The sequence below is a fragment of the Salvelinus namaycush genome, chromosome 2 (genome assembly GCF_016432855.1).
Source record: "Salvelinus namaycush isolate Seneca chromosome 2, SaNama_1.0, whole genome shotgun sequence".
Lineage (NCBI taxonomy): Eukaryota > Metazoa > Chordata > Actinopteri > Salmoniformes > Salmonidae > Salvelinus > Salvelinus namaycush.
The window spans coordinates 78,463,197-78,477,198 of NC_052308.1; the positions used below are offsets into that span (position 1 = coordinate 78,463,197).

The 14,002-nt window shown below is 44.8% G+C and overlaps 1 protein-coding gene across 1 annotated transcript; it reads left to right on the forward strand.

The window, feature by feature from the left end:
- The first annotated feature begins 5,450 nt into the window (after positions 1-5,450).
- LOC120019086 (cell adhesion molecule 3-like) lies at positions 5,451-11,903 on the forward strand. The gene is made up of 6 exons (XM_038962334.1): positions 5,451-5,667; positions 7,613-7,781; positions 7,940-8,019; positions 8,123-8,470; positions 9,364-9,630; positions 11,553-11,903. Exons 1-6 carry the CDS (start codon positions 5,610-5,612, stop codon positions 11,621-11,623), a joined length of 993 nt encoding a protein of 330 aa, XP_038818262.1. The 5' UTR covers positions 5,451-5,609; the 3' UTR covers positions 11,624-11,903.
- Positions 11,904-14,002: the final 2,099 nt, after the last annotated feature.

Genomic DNA, 14,002 nt, shown 5'->3' on the forward strand with positions numbered 1-14,002 from the left:
GAGTGGCAAGTGAGATTGGAAAAGTTTGAGAAGAGAGGAGGCGGCGGGTGTAGAGTGTGGAATATGTGTGTGTCTATTTCTGGGTGTAAACAGTTTAAAAGTGGTGTCAGATTTCTCATCCTACGTCACACACTCAGAATATACTACTGTGTCTGTGAGAAGCAGGGCTATTGCTCAAGCCCATGGAGAATAAGAGCACCTCCTCCCAGCTGCCCACTGCTCTGAGGCTAGGAAACACTGTTACCACCGATAAATCCACTATATTTGAGAATTTCAATAAGCATTTCTCTACGGCTGGCCATGCTTTCCGCCTGGCTACCCCTACCCCGGTCAACTGCCCGGCACCCTCCACAGCAACCCGCTCAAGCCCCCACCATTTCTCCTTTACCCAAATCCAGATAGCTGATGTTCTGAAAGAGCTGCAAAATCTGGACCCCTACAAATCAGCCGGGCTAGACAATCTGGACCCTCTCTTTCTAAAATTATCTGCCGAAATTGTTGCAACCCCTATTACTAGCCTGTTCAACCTCTCTTTCGTATCGTCTGAGATTCCCAAAGATTGGAAAGCTGCCACGGTCATCCCCAACTTCTAAGGGGGAGACACTCTAGACCCAAACTGCTACAGACCTATATCTATCCTACCCTGCCTTTCTGAGGTCTTCGAAAGCCAAGTTAACAAACAGATTAATGACCATTTCTAATCCCACCTTACCTTCTCCGCTATGCAATCTGGTTTCAGAGCTGGTCATGGGTGCACCTCAGCCACGCTCAAGGTCCTAAACGATATCATAACCGCCATCAATAAGAAACATTACTGTGCAGCTGTATTCATCGACTTGGCCAAGGCTTTCAACTCTGTCAATCACCACATTCTTATTGGCAGACTCGACAGCCTTGGTTTCTCAAATCGTTGCCTCGCCTGGTTTACCAACTACTTCTCTGATAGAATTCAGTGTGTCAAATCGGAGGGCCTGTTGTCCGGACCTCTGGCAGTCTCTATGGGGGTGCCACAGGGTTCAATTCTCGGGCCGACTCTCTTCTCTGTACACATCAATAATGTCACTCTTGCTGCTGGTGATTCTCTGATCCACATCTACGCAGACGACACCATTCTGTATACTTCTGGCCCTTCTTTGAACACTGTGTTAACTAACCTTCAGACGAGCTTCAATGCCATACAACTCTCCTTCCGTGGCCTCCAACTGCTCTTAAATGCAAGTAAAAATAAATGCATGCTTTTCAATCGATCACTGCCCGCACCTGCCCGCCCGTCCAGCATCACTACTCTGGACGGCTCTGACTTAGAATACGTGGACAATTAGAAATACCTAGGTGTCTGGTTAGACTGTAAACTCTCCTTCCAGACTCACATTAAGCATCTCCAATCCAAAATTAAATCTAGAATCGGCTTCCTATATCGCAACAAAGCATCCTTCACTCATGCTGCCAAACATACCCTCGTAAGACTTCGGTGATGTCATCTATAAAATAGCCGCCAACACTCTACTCAACAAATTGGATGCAGTCTATCACAGTGCCATCCGTTTTGTCACCAAAGCCCCATACACTACCCACCACTGCGACCTGTACGCTCTCGTTGGTTGGCCCTCGCTTCATACTCGTCGCCACACCCACTGGCTACAGGTTATCTACAAGTCTCTGCTATGTAAAGCCCCGCCTTATCTCAGCTCACTGGTCACCGTAGCAGCACCCACTCGTAGCACGTGCTTCAGCAGGTATATCTCACTGGTCACCCCCAAAGCCAATTCCTCCTTTGGTCGCCTTTCCTTCCAGTTCTCTGCTACCAATGACTGGAACGAACTGCAAAAATCACTGAAGCGGGAGACTCATATCTCCCTCGCTAGCTTTAAGCACCAGCTGTCAGAGCAGCTCACAGATCACTGCACCTGTACATAGATTGGCTGTTTACAGATGGGCTATCTACCACAGCCCCATACTGTATTTATTTATTTATCTTGCTCCTTTGCACCCCAGTATCTCTACTTGCACATCTACCATTCCAGTGTTTAATTGCTAAATTGTAATTACTTCGCCACCATGGCCTATTTATTGCCTTAACTCCTTATCTTACCTCATTTGCACTCACTGTGTATAGACTTTTTGTTTTATTTTTTCTACTGTATTATTGACTGTATGTTTTGTGTTGTTGTATTTGTCGAATTGCTATGCTTTATCTTGGCCAGGTCGCAGTTGCAAATGAGAACTTGTTCTCAACTAGCCTACCTGGTTAAATAAAGGTGGGGGAAAAATGCAAGCCATTTCAATATACGGTGTCCACACATCGATGTATAAGTGGAAATGTCGGTCGGAACCAGTACCAGAACCTCGCATGTTCGCTTCAGATCTAAGAAGTTTTAATTCCTATTGGAATCCAGCCAGAATGGGGATTTAATTCCTATTGGAATCCAGCCAGAGTGGGGATTTAATTCCTATTGGAATCCAGCCAGAGTGGGGATTTAATTCCTATTGGAATCCAGCCAGAGTGGGGATTTACCACCTATTGGAATCCAGCCAGAGTGGGGATTTACCACCTATTGGAATCCAGCCAGAGTGGGGATTTACCACCTATTGGAATCCAGCCAGAGTGGGGATTTACCACCTATTGGAATCCAGCCAGAGTGGGGATTTACCACCTATTGGAATCCAGCCAGAGTGGGGATTTAATTCCTATTGGAATCCAGCCAGAGTGGGGTTTCCTGGTATCCAATTGGTAGTTACAGTTTTGTCCCATTGTTGTAACTCCCGTACTAACTCGGGAGAGGCTAAGGTCGAGAGCCATGCGTCCACTGAAACACAACCCAACCAAGCCGCACTGCTTCTTGACACAATGCCCACTTAACCTGGAAGCCAGCCGCACCAATGTGTCGGAGGAAACACCGTACACCTGGCGACTGTGTTAGCGTACACTGCTCCCGGCCCGCCACAGGAGTCGCTAGTGCGTGATGGGACAAGAACATCCCTGCCGGCCAAACCCTCCCCTAACCTGGACGACGCTGAGCCAATTGTGCGCCGCGCCATGGGTCTCCCGGTCGCGGCCGGCTGCAACAGAGCCTGGACTCGAACCTAGAATCTATGGCACAGCTAGCACTGCAATGCAGTGCCTTAGACCACTACGCCACTCGGGAGGCCCCTTCACTGGTGTTGCTGAATGTATACTGCAGTATGGCTCTGCACTGTTTAATCACTGTGTTTCCATTCCTCCACAGAGCTTCCAGACAGTGTGTCCATCAGCTATTGGCTGCAGCCTCCACCCTCTGGTCTAATGGTTGAGGGGGATCAGGACCAGCTACTGTGTGTCCATCAGCTATTGGCTGCAGCCTCCACCCTCTGGTCTAATGGTTGAGGGGGATCAGGACCAGCTACTGTGTGTCCATCAGCTATTGGCTGCAGCCTCCACCCTCTGGTCTAATGGTTGAGGGGGATCAGGACCAGCTACTGTGTGTCCATCAGCTATTGGCTGCAGCCTCCACCCTCTGGTCTAATGGTTGAGAGGGATCAGGACCAGCTACAGTGTGGTGACCATTGTATTGCTCCCATTGACAGCCTCACAGTGAACTTCTACAGGCTCCAAGAGTGTTGAACAGACAACTATACACATAACAGCCATTTAATTTAGGGGGATGGGGGTGACAGCTTTTTCTGAGGACTTGTTCCCTAGTCTTGGTGATGATTTGATTGTGACTGACTGGAATGTCAAAGCTTCGTGCTTCACAGAGGGAGGCCAGTGTCAGAAACAGCTGGACATGACAGTTTATAGTGATGGCAGCTGTTTCTGGAGGACTTCTTCCTTAGTAGTGCTGATGATGAGGCCCTGTTCTGGAGTTCCGGTGTTCTGGAGTTCCGGTGTTCTGGAGTTCCGGTGTTCTGGAGTTCTGGAGTTCTGGAGTTCTGGTGTTCTGGTGTTCTGGTGTTCTGGAGTTCTGGTGTTCTGGAGTTCTGGAGTTCTGGTGTTCAGGTGTTCAGGTGTTCAGGTGTTCTGGTGTTCTGGTGTTCTGGAGTTCTGGAGTTCTGGAGTTCTGGTGTTCTGGAGTTCTGGAGTTCTGGAGTTCTGGAGTTCTGGAGTTCTGGTGTTTTGGTGTTTTGGTGTTCTGGAGTTCCGGTGTTCTGGTGTTCTGGTGTTCAACATCAATCAAAACAAAGTTATTATGCATTGAAACCACATCACACTCAAACATTACACTGTTAGGTTTCTGGCCCCTCAAAGATAATATTTGTTTATGATCAGCTTATAGGCTACTTCCCTAAGTCAAATTCAGCATGGGTCTACAATACTTCTATATTGTTAGAGTATTGGTACAAAGCAACAAAACCGCTCTGAGCCTGCCTGATTAGATATAGTCGACATGGTAACTTTTCAGCTCGCTAGCTAGAAGACGTGGTAAACAATGAAATGAACACATCAGTCCAATCAAAGTAACCTTAGAAAATACGTCGATGTATCAGTGGCTGTGACCTCAAGGCTTATTGGACGGGCACTGCCAATGTAACTATGGCAACACCCAAGGGTGCGGAAGTTGCCTGTTTTTGTTTGCGAACTGATATGATCTAATCAACTTCCTGCCCTGCAGATTCACTTCCTCTGTTTAGCTCACCGGAAACCGGACAAACATGCCCGTTACCATGGAGACATGTGAACTTAATTGATCAGGGAATATGAGAATATATCAATAGAATGTGCTTTTCAGGGGTTTCAGAGTGAGAAACACCAATGATACTTTCATTCTGGTTCTATTTGATTAAAGTGACACCTCTAACCTTAACAACACTCCATTATAGACTACTGTCCTGATCTGGGTCATTGTTCCTGTTTGATGAAAGACACCTCTAACCTTAACAACACTCCATTATAGACTACTGTCCTTATTTGTCTCTTTCTCTCTCTCTCTGTTATCTATCTCTCAGAGAGATTGGGCACCAGTGTCAATGATAGAATTATGTATGTGACAATGCAGATGTTGGTTGACTGGTTGATATATCTGCCCTCCTGCCTATACCCTCTTACTCTCCACCCCTGCCCTCTATCCTCTCCTATTGTCCCATACAATAATCTATACTCTTATTTATTTTTGGGGCGCGTGCACTGCAGTTCTCCCTCGAGTTCGTGACCCCGACTCTGAATACCACTGCTGTAGATATAAGAAGACTCAGAGAGAGAAGAGAGAGAGAAGAGAGAGAGAAGAGAGAGAGAAGAGAGAGAGAGGGGACAGAGAGAGAGAGGATACAGAGACAGAGAGAGAGGGGAGACAGAGGAGACAGAGACAGAGGAGACAGAGAGAGAGAGAGAGAGGGGAGACAGAGGAGAGAGAGGAGACAGAGAGAGAGGAGACAGAGAGAGAGAGAGAGAGAGAGAGAGGGGGGAGACAGAGGAGACAGAGAGAGAGAGAGGGGGGAGACAGAGGAGACAGAGAGAGAGAGAGAGGAGACAGAGAGAGACAGAGGAGGGGTCGGTGGGGTGTTTTCCAGTAAAGAATACTTTCACTTTCAACGTCTTCTGAAAAGCGGAAGTGCGAGCATATTTCATCTTCAACTCGTCTAACAGAATAGCGGAATACTTCACCGAGGGACGTTCCTTGATAGTTAGATGGAAAATGGAGATTGTAATTGGTCTACTTCTTTCTTCATTGTCTCTGTATTGTGACTTCACCGGTAAGTTTGTTACCTTAAATAAATGTTACTACCGTCCATTTGATTTCAAGTATTTTAGATAACTAATGACTGACAGTGAATGGTTGAATTCTTTAGGAATATATCCCCCCTCCCTCCATTGCTCAATGACGTACTAAATTCCATGTGTGTGTACGTGTTAGTGGTGCGCAGGTCAGCTGTTTGTTCACCCGCTCGGAATTGCTAATAACCCATCCACAACAACCCGAATAGATGTGATAAAGTGAAAATCTAAGGGCCGCACCCAACCCCGACCGCAAATATAGACAATACGCTATAGACTCCAGTCAAAGAGGGCGGAACTATTTTTTTGACAGGGGGACAGGGGTCATTATATGTTGATTTTTTTGACAGGGGGACAGGGGTCATTATATGTTGATTTTTTTGACAGGGGTCATTATATGTTGACCTAGAATACTAAATAAACCCTTGATCAACATAATAATGTAATAGATCGATAGAATGAACGCTTCAATCTAGTTGACGTCTGTAAAGTTTTCTCTGTCATCTTTTGCAGAGCAAAGACATTTAGGGACCGGGGAGAAAATACAATGACGCAAAAAAAACGGGAAAGATTTTCTGTGCAAAATGACCAAATGACATCAATTTGACCGGTTGTAAGGAGAAAGAAAGCTGTGAAAATGACCCAATGTGTTTCTAATAAGATTGCAGTTCGGCTTCGATGCATATTTTATGTGGTTGAAATACTATCAGGTTTTATGATGAAGATAGCACCTCTACTGATGGTATATAACTGAGCATTGTATTCTCTCAAGATGCAGAACTAAAGAAATCAGATTTCTCCACTCCTGTTCCCAAGTCCACATTTTGTCTACATTTGGTGTATCATTTTACGGCAAGAAATGCTTAGTTCTGCAATAGTTCATATTATGGCTATGTGAGAAGTTATAGACTTACCAACAGACTTCCGTTTCCATTGAATACATCTGAACTGAAGGCTACAGTTCCCTTGACATGCCATAGCCCTATTTGAAGTCCCGTCTTGTGACTGTCGAATTTATATAGCGCCTCCCAATCATCACTCTCTTTTACCACTTCTTTTCCAAACGTTACTTTTCTGTCCCTCCTTTCTATTTCATTTTCAACTTGCCCTTCGCAGCATTTTGTCTTATTGAATTCAACGTCGACAATGTCCTTTTTGCCCTCCGTGGATTGACGGTAACTTTTGCTGCCAAAAGCATTATTTGGCGATTGTCAGTTTATGCCTAAAATAATGAAAGAAAAACCTCAATTTAGCCTGTATAAATTGCACAAGAATGAGACATTTATGGATTTTTTTAAGCAATACTTTCTCTTTTTTCATCCCACTCAACCCGCCCTTCAGCCACACAATATGAGTCAACACGCGCATCACTAGTGTGTGCGGTATGTGTGTCTGCGTGTGCATGTTCTTCTTCTTGTGTGTGTGTGTGTGGCTATTTCTGGGTTATGGTGTCACGCCCTGGCCATAGAGAAGGTTTTAGTCTCTATTTTGGTTAGGCCAGGGTGTGATTAGGGTGGGCATTCTATGTGTTATATTTCTATGTTTTGGCCTGGTGTGGTTCTCAATCAGGGACAGCTGTCTATCGTTGTCTCTGATTGGGAATCATACTTAGGCAGCCTTTTTTCTCCCTTTGTATGGTGTGGATAGTTATCTTTGTTAGTGGCACTATAGTCCTAGTAAGATTCACGGTAGTTTTTGTTTCTTGTTTTGTTGGCGGCATTTATTTAAATAAAGGAAAATATACACTTACCACGCTGCACCGTGGTCCACTTCTTCCGACGGTCGTGACATATGGAGTGTAACATGTGGCTGATTAACATGCAGATAGACAAACATTAGACAATAATATCGTCCTGTTTAGTTTGAACAATAAAATCAACAATAACAGAACAATGAAGTTTTAACTTGACTTTGGTCTTCCAGATGCTGAGTGCCTGGTGATCAGTCCTGCCAGGCTGGTGGTGAAGTATGGAGACCCAGCCTCAGCCAAATGTACTTCAGATACCCCTGTAGAGATGGGCTGGGAAACCACCCAGGGAGGGGTTGCTCTAACAGACAAGGAGGTGAAGTTCCTAAACTGGAGGGTGGACAGGTAAGAGAGGCAGACACAGCTGAGAGTTTTTTAACTGGTTTAAAAAAGGCTTCAATAGCCTTTAATTAATGGTTTTACTGGTATTTTAGACATTTCTGGCTTCTATTTTTTATTGATACATTTTAAATGCACTTTAAATATTTAGTTTGATTTGACAGTGTGACTGACTGGACTAACAACCCTAAGTGCTTCACAGACGGAGGCCTGTGTCAGAAACAGCTGAACATCACAGTTTATAGTGAGTGACGTCTCTCTCTCTCTTATCTTCTCTGGTGTTTCTGAATGTATTTTTAGTATGGCTCTGCACTGTTAAATCACTGTGTGTTTCCATTCCTCCACAGAGCTTCCAGACCGTGTCTCCTTCAGCTATAGGAAGTACCCTGATCCGATGGTTGAGGGGGATCAGTACCTGCTACAGTGTCTTGTCCAGAACATCGCTCCTATTGGGAGACTCAGGGTGACCTTCTACAAAGTCAATACCACTGGTGAACAGACAGAATTAGACACACAACAGAAACACAAGGACAACATCAAGACACCAGAGAATGGGACCTATACCCTGGACTTCACCCCTAGTAGAGATGATGACGGGGCCCAGTTGTGGTGTTCAGCCATGTTGGATCTGGGACCAGAGGGACCCCAACCTCCTCCTGTAATGGAATCAGACCGCCTCAACATCAACGTGCACTGTGAGTCCATCTGGTTCTGTCTCCACACATTTAGTACAACCGTTAGTTAGAAACCAGACGAGTCATGACGTTGACTGATGTTTTCACTTCATATTCTCTCATTAATCAACTTGTTTCTCATCTCTCTTTATCTCTCATTAATCAACTTGTTTCTCATCTCTCATTATCTCTCATTAATCAACTTGTTTCTCATCTCTCATTATCTCTCATTAATCAACTTGTTTCTCATCTCTCATTATCTCTCATTAATCAACTTGTTTCTCATCTCTCATTATCTCTCATGAATCAACTTGTTTCTCATCTCTCATTATCTCTCATGAATCAACTTGTTTCTCATCTCTCATTATCTCTCATGAATCAACTTGTTTCTCATCTCTCTTTATCTCTCATGAATCAACTTGTTTCTCATCTCTCTTTATCTCTCATGAATCAACTTGTTTCTCATCTCTCTTTATCTCTCATGAATCAACTTGTTTCTCATCTCTCTTTATCTCTCATGAATCAACTTGTTTCTCATCTCTCTTTATCTCTCATGAATCAACTTGTTTCTCATCTCTCTTTATCTCTCATGAATCAACTTGTTTCTCATCTCTCTTTATCTCTCATGAATCAACTTGTTTCTCATCTCTCTTTATCTCTCATGAATCAACTTGTTTCTCATCTCTCTTTCTCTTTATCACTCATTAATCAACTTGTTTCTCATCTCTCTTTCTCTTTATCACTCATTAATCAACTTGTTTATCTCTTTCTCTATCTCCCATGAATCTTTCTCCCTCATTCTCGCTCTCTCTCTCGTTCTCTCTCGTTCTCTTTCCCTCCCCCTCTCAACCTCTCTCTCTCATTCTCTCTCTATCTTTCTCACTCTCTCCCGCCCTCTCCCCCCGCTCTTCTAGACAAGCCTCTGATCACTATGAGTCCTGGACGTTTCTCCATGAACATCACAGAGGGAGACACCCTATCACTGGCATGTAGTGCAAAGGGAAACCCCGCCCCCTCCTACAATTGGTTGCTCCCCCAATCCGACCCTGCCCCCAACATCACAGAAGGTAGATCCGTAGTGACCATCACCAACATGGCCAAGTCTCACTCTGGAAATTACACCTGCATCGCCAGTAATCCCCTGGGACACAGTACCTGGACTGTTAACGTGAAGGTCACAGGTGAGATGGATGGATGATTGGTTGGATGTTTGGTTGGCAGGTAGGTTGATAGATTCGTCCGTCAATCTCAGTCGGGGGTCGTTCGGGGGTAGTTCGGGGTCAGTTGGGCGAGAAGATCCATTTTTTTAAAGTCAATAGAATTCACACCTCGTATAATGAAATCCTCTCCCCTGTGTGACTGTGCTCCCCTCGTATAATGAAAACCTCTCCCCTGTGTGACCGTGCTCTCCTCATCATGAAAACCTCTCCCCTGTGTGACCGTGCTCTCCTCATCATGAAAACCTCTCCCCTGTGTGACCGTGCTCTCCTCGTCATGAAAACCTCTCCCCTGTGTGACCGTGCTCTCCTCGTCATGAAAACCTCTCCCCTGTGTGACTGTGCTCTCCTCGTATAGTGAAAACCTCTCCCCTGTGTGACCGTGCTCTCCTCGTATAGTGAAAACCTCTCCCCTGTGTGACCGTGCCCTCCTCGTATAGTGAAAACCTCTCCCCTGTGTGACCGTGCCCTCCTCGTATAGTGAAAACCTCTCCCCTGTGTGACCGCACTCTCCTCGTCATGAAAAGCTCATCTCTGGAATTGAAGAGGAGCATCCCAACATGGAAACACTAACTCAGAATAAAAGCCCCATAGCTCCAATGTGATATGAACTTTCACATAATCATTGGTATTACTCAATACACGCATTGTGATTTTGACATTCCAGGTGTGTTTATGTTATTTGAAACTCGACACAGCTCATTACTATACGATGTGTTTATTCTATAGTTGAATTGTGAATAATTCTCCCCCCTACATACTGCTAACATAGAGCAGGGCTCTCACACCCTGTTCCTGGAGAGCTACTGTCCTGTAGGTTTATACTCCAACCCTGTTCCTGGAGAGCTACCGTCCTGTAGGTTTATACTCCAACCCTGTTCCTGGAGAGCTACCATCCTGTAGGTTTTAACTTCAGCCCAGTTGTAACTAACCTGATTCATCTTATCAACCAGCTAATTACTAGAATCAGGTGCGCTAGATTAGTATAAGATATAAGATTAGTATATTAGGTATCTCTCCATGAACAGGGTTGGAGTTAAAACCTACAGGATGGTATCTCTCCAGGAACAGAGTTGGAGTATAAACCTACAGGACGGTAAATCTCCAGGAACAGAGTTGGAGAGACCTAGAGGGAAAATAGAGAAGGTCCTGTTAACCTGGAGTTCTGTTCAGTAGACATGAAACAGAAAAAAACACTGATGTAGTCTCTGATAGGGCAGCACTAACACTGATGTAGTCTCTGATAGGGCAGCACTAACACTGATGTAGTCTCTGATAGGGCAGCCTAAACACTGATGTAGTCTCTGATAGGGCAGCACTAACACTGATGTAGTCCCTGATAGGGCAGCACTAACACTGATGTAGTCTCTGATAGGGCAGCACTAACACTGATGTAGTCTCTGATAGGGCAGCCTAAACACTGATGTAGTCTCTGATAGGGCAGCACTAACACTGATGTAGTCCCTGATAGGGCAGCACTAACACTGATGTAGTCTCTGATAGGGCAGCACTAACACTGATGTAGTCTCTGATAGGGCAGCACTAACACTGACGTAGTCTCTGAAGGGGGCAATGCTCATTTCCTCTCTCTGTTCCTTTAACCTTTGGGGTGGTTGTCTTGGTAACAGTAGGTCATGTGCAAAACCACTTCAGAGTAAAAACAAATCTAATCTGAGCGTCCTTGTATATGGAGGACGGGAATTGTATCATTACTGAGATCCACATATGAATGTGGTACAAATCAAAACTCAAAAGGTAGGACTCGTCGTTTTTTTTCTTCATGTTTACACATTGGGGGAAAATATCAGACATGCCTAATTATTGGCAGAAGATCAGAATTGGTCTGCCTGTGTAAACGCAGCCTAAACGTCTGTTTCCCTCCTCAGGAGCTTCCTGTCAGGCTGCTGGGAGTGCCTTGGTGGCTGTGCTGCTCCTCCAGCTCATTCATTGGCTGTAAGACCACTTCCTGAACCCACTGATTGGCTGAATACATGTGCTTTTTTTTTTTTACAACTGTGAGTGGGGTCTGTCTGTCCACTTTCTGCTAACTATTGATGAATTATTTTATTGATTTATTGACTGATAACCATGCCTACAATACTTTGATAATAATACCTTGTAACTTTATGATTTTGCCTTATATACAGTACCAGTCAAATGTTTGGACCCACCGACACATTCAATGGTTTTTCTTTATTTGTACTATTTTCTACATTGTATATTGTGTGCACAGCTGTCATCAAGGCAAAGGGTGGCTACTTTGAAGAATCTAAAATATATTTTGATTTGTTGAACACTTTTTTGGTTACTACATGATTCCATATGTGTTATTTCATAGTTTTTATGTCTTCACTATTATTCTACAATGTAGAAAATAGTACGAAAACCCTGGAATGGGTAGGTGTCCAAACTTTTGACTGGTACTGTGTGTGTGTGTGTGTATATATATATATATGGATTTCATTCATTTTACAATGTTAATGCTTGCATTTGATTTCACTATCTCTTAGTCAGCTATAACACATCATACTTAATTTCACATTTCCTTATTAAGTTATGGTGTCAGATAAAATACAATGAACTAGACTTTGTTAATATACAAATGGTTGTAGGTCCAGGTGAGGATTTTTTCTGCGCTAGTGTGTCAATAGCAGGACATCTTTGACTCTAGATTACACCTACTAAACATACTTTACATTGTTTGCGAGATCAGACATGATATCACTCTGATCCGAGTGTTCATTTTAGGCAGTTGCTTTAATTTCAGCGCAACTCATTTATAAACATTTAAACTATATTAAAATGATTACTTTTTAAAAATTCCATAAAAAATGAACACCTCTCTTCATTGTGATGTAAGAGTTCTTATCGATTCACCGGTAAAACAACGTGTTCCATTGATCCCATTTCAGCCATTATCGGAGTGTGTTTGGCAGGCCATTACAAACAATTCCGCGGTTGTCAAGTTAACGGGAAAAAACGTCGGGCACGTGGAAGAGTATGAAAGAGTCACTGAAGTAAAATGAAAGCAATCAATCCAGCGAGATTTAAGTGACAAGTCCATTTTTGCTCCCCTCTCAGGTAGGCGGGGCATGCGCGTTGCTAGAGTGTGTGTGAGACAATGCATGTCCATGTCCGCTGTGCTGAACTTGTAAATTGGGAGGTCCTGGAACATATGGTGAGCGAGGGGCGGGGGGATATCCGGGGGGCCTGAGCGAGAGAGAGAAAAAGTGTCAAACAAAGTATCAGCGCAGCAGAGTAAATATCCAAGTAGCCTACTATATATGGTGGTGAAACGGACAGGCTCTCCAAGTAGCCTACTATATATGGTGGTGAAACGGACAGCGCTCTCCAAGTAGTCTACTGTATCTGGTGGTGAAACGGACAGCGCTCTCCAAGTAGTCTACTATATATGGTGGTGAAACGGACAGCGCTCTCCAAGTAGTCACTGTCTCTGGTGGTGAAACGGACAGCGCTCACCAAGTAGCCTACTATATATGGTGGTGAAACGGACAGCGCTCTCCAAGTAGCCTACTGTCTCTGGTGGTGAAACGGACAGCGCTCTCCAAGTAGTCTACTGTCTCTGGTGGTGAAACGGACAGCGCTCTCCAAGTAGTCTACTGTCTCTGGTGGTGAAACGGACAGCGCTCTCCAAGTAGTCTACTGTCTCTGGTGGTGAAACGGACAGCGCTCTCCAAGTAGCCTACTGTCTCTGGTGGTGAAACGGACAGCGCTCTCCAAGTAGCCTACTGTCTCTGGTGGTGAAACGGACAGCGCTCTCCAAGTAGCCTACTGTCTCTGGTGGTGAAACGGACAGCGCTCTCCAAGTAGTCTACTGTCTCTGGTGGTGGAACGGACAGCGCTCTCCAAGTAGTCTACTGTCTCTGGTGGTGGAACGGACAGCGCTCTCCAAGTAGTCTACTGTCTCTGGTGGTGGAACGGACAGCGCTCTCCAAGTAGTCTACTGTCTCTGGTGGTGAAACGGACAGCGCTCTCCAAGTAGCCTACTGTCTCTGGTGGTGAAACGGACAGCGCTCTCCAAGTAGTCTACTGTCTCTGGTGGTGAAACGGATAGCGCTCTCCAAGTAGTCTACTGTCTCTGGTGGTGGAACGGACAGCGCTCTCCAAGTAGTCTACTGTCTCTGGTGGTGAAACGGACAGCGCTCTCCAAGTAGTCTACTGTCTCTGGTGGTGAAACGGACAGCGCTCTCCAAGTAGTCTACTATATATGGTGGTGAAACGGACAGCGCTCTCCAAGTAGCCTACTGTCTCTGGTGGTGAAACGGACAGCACTCTCCAAGTAGTCTACTATATATGGTGGTGAAACGGACAGCGC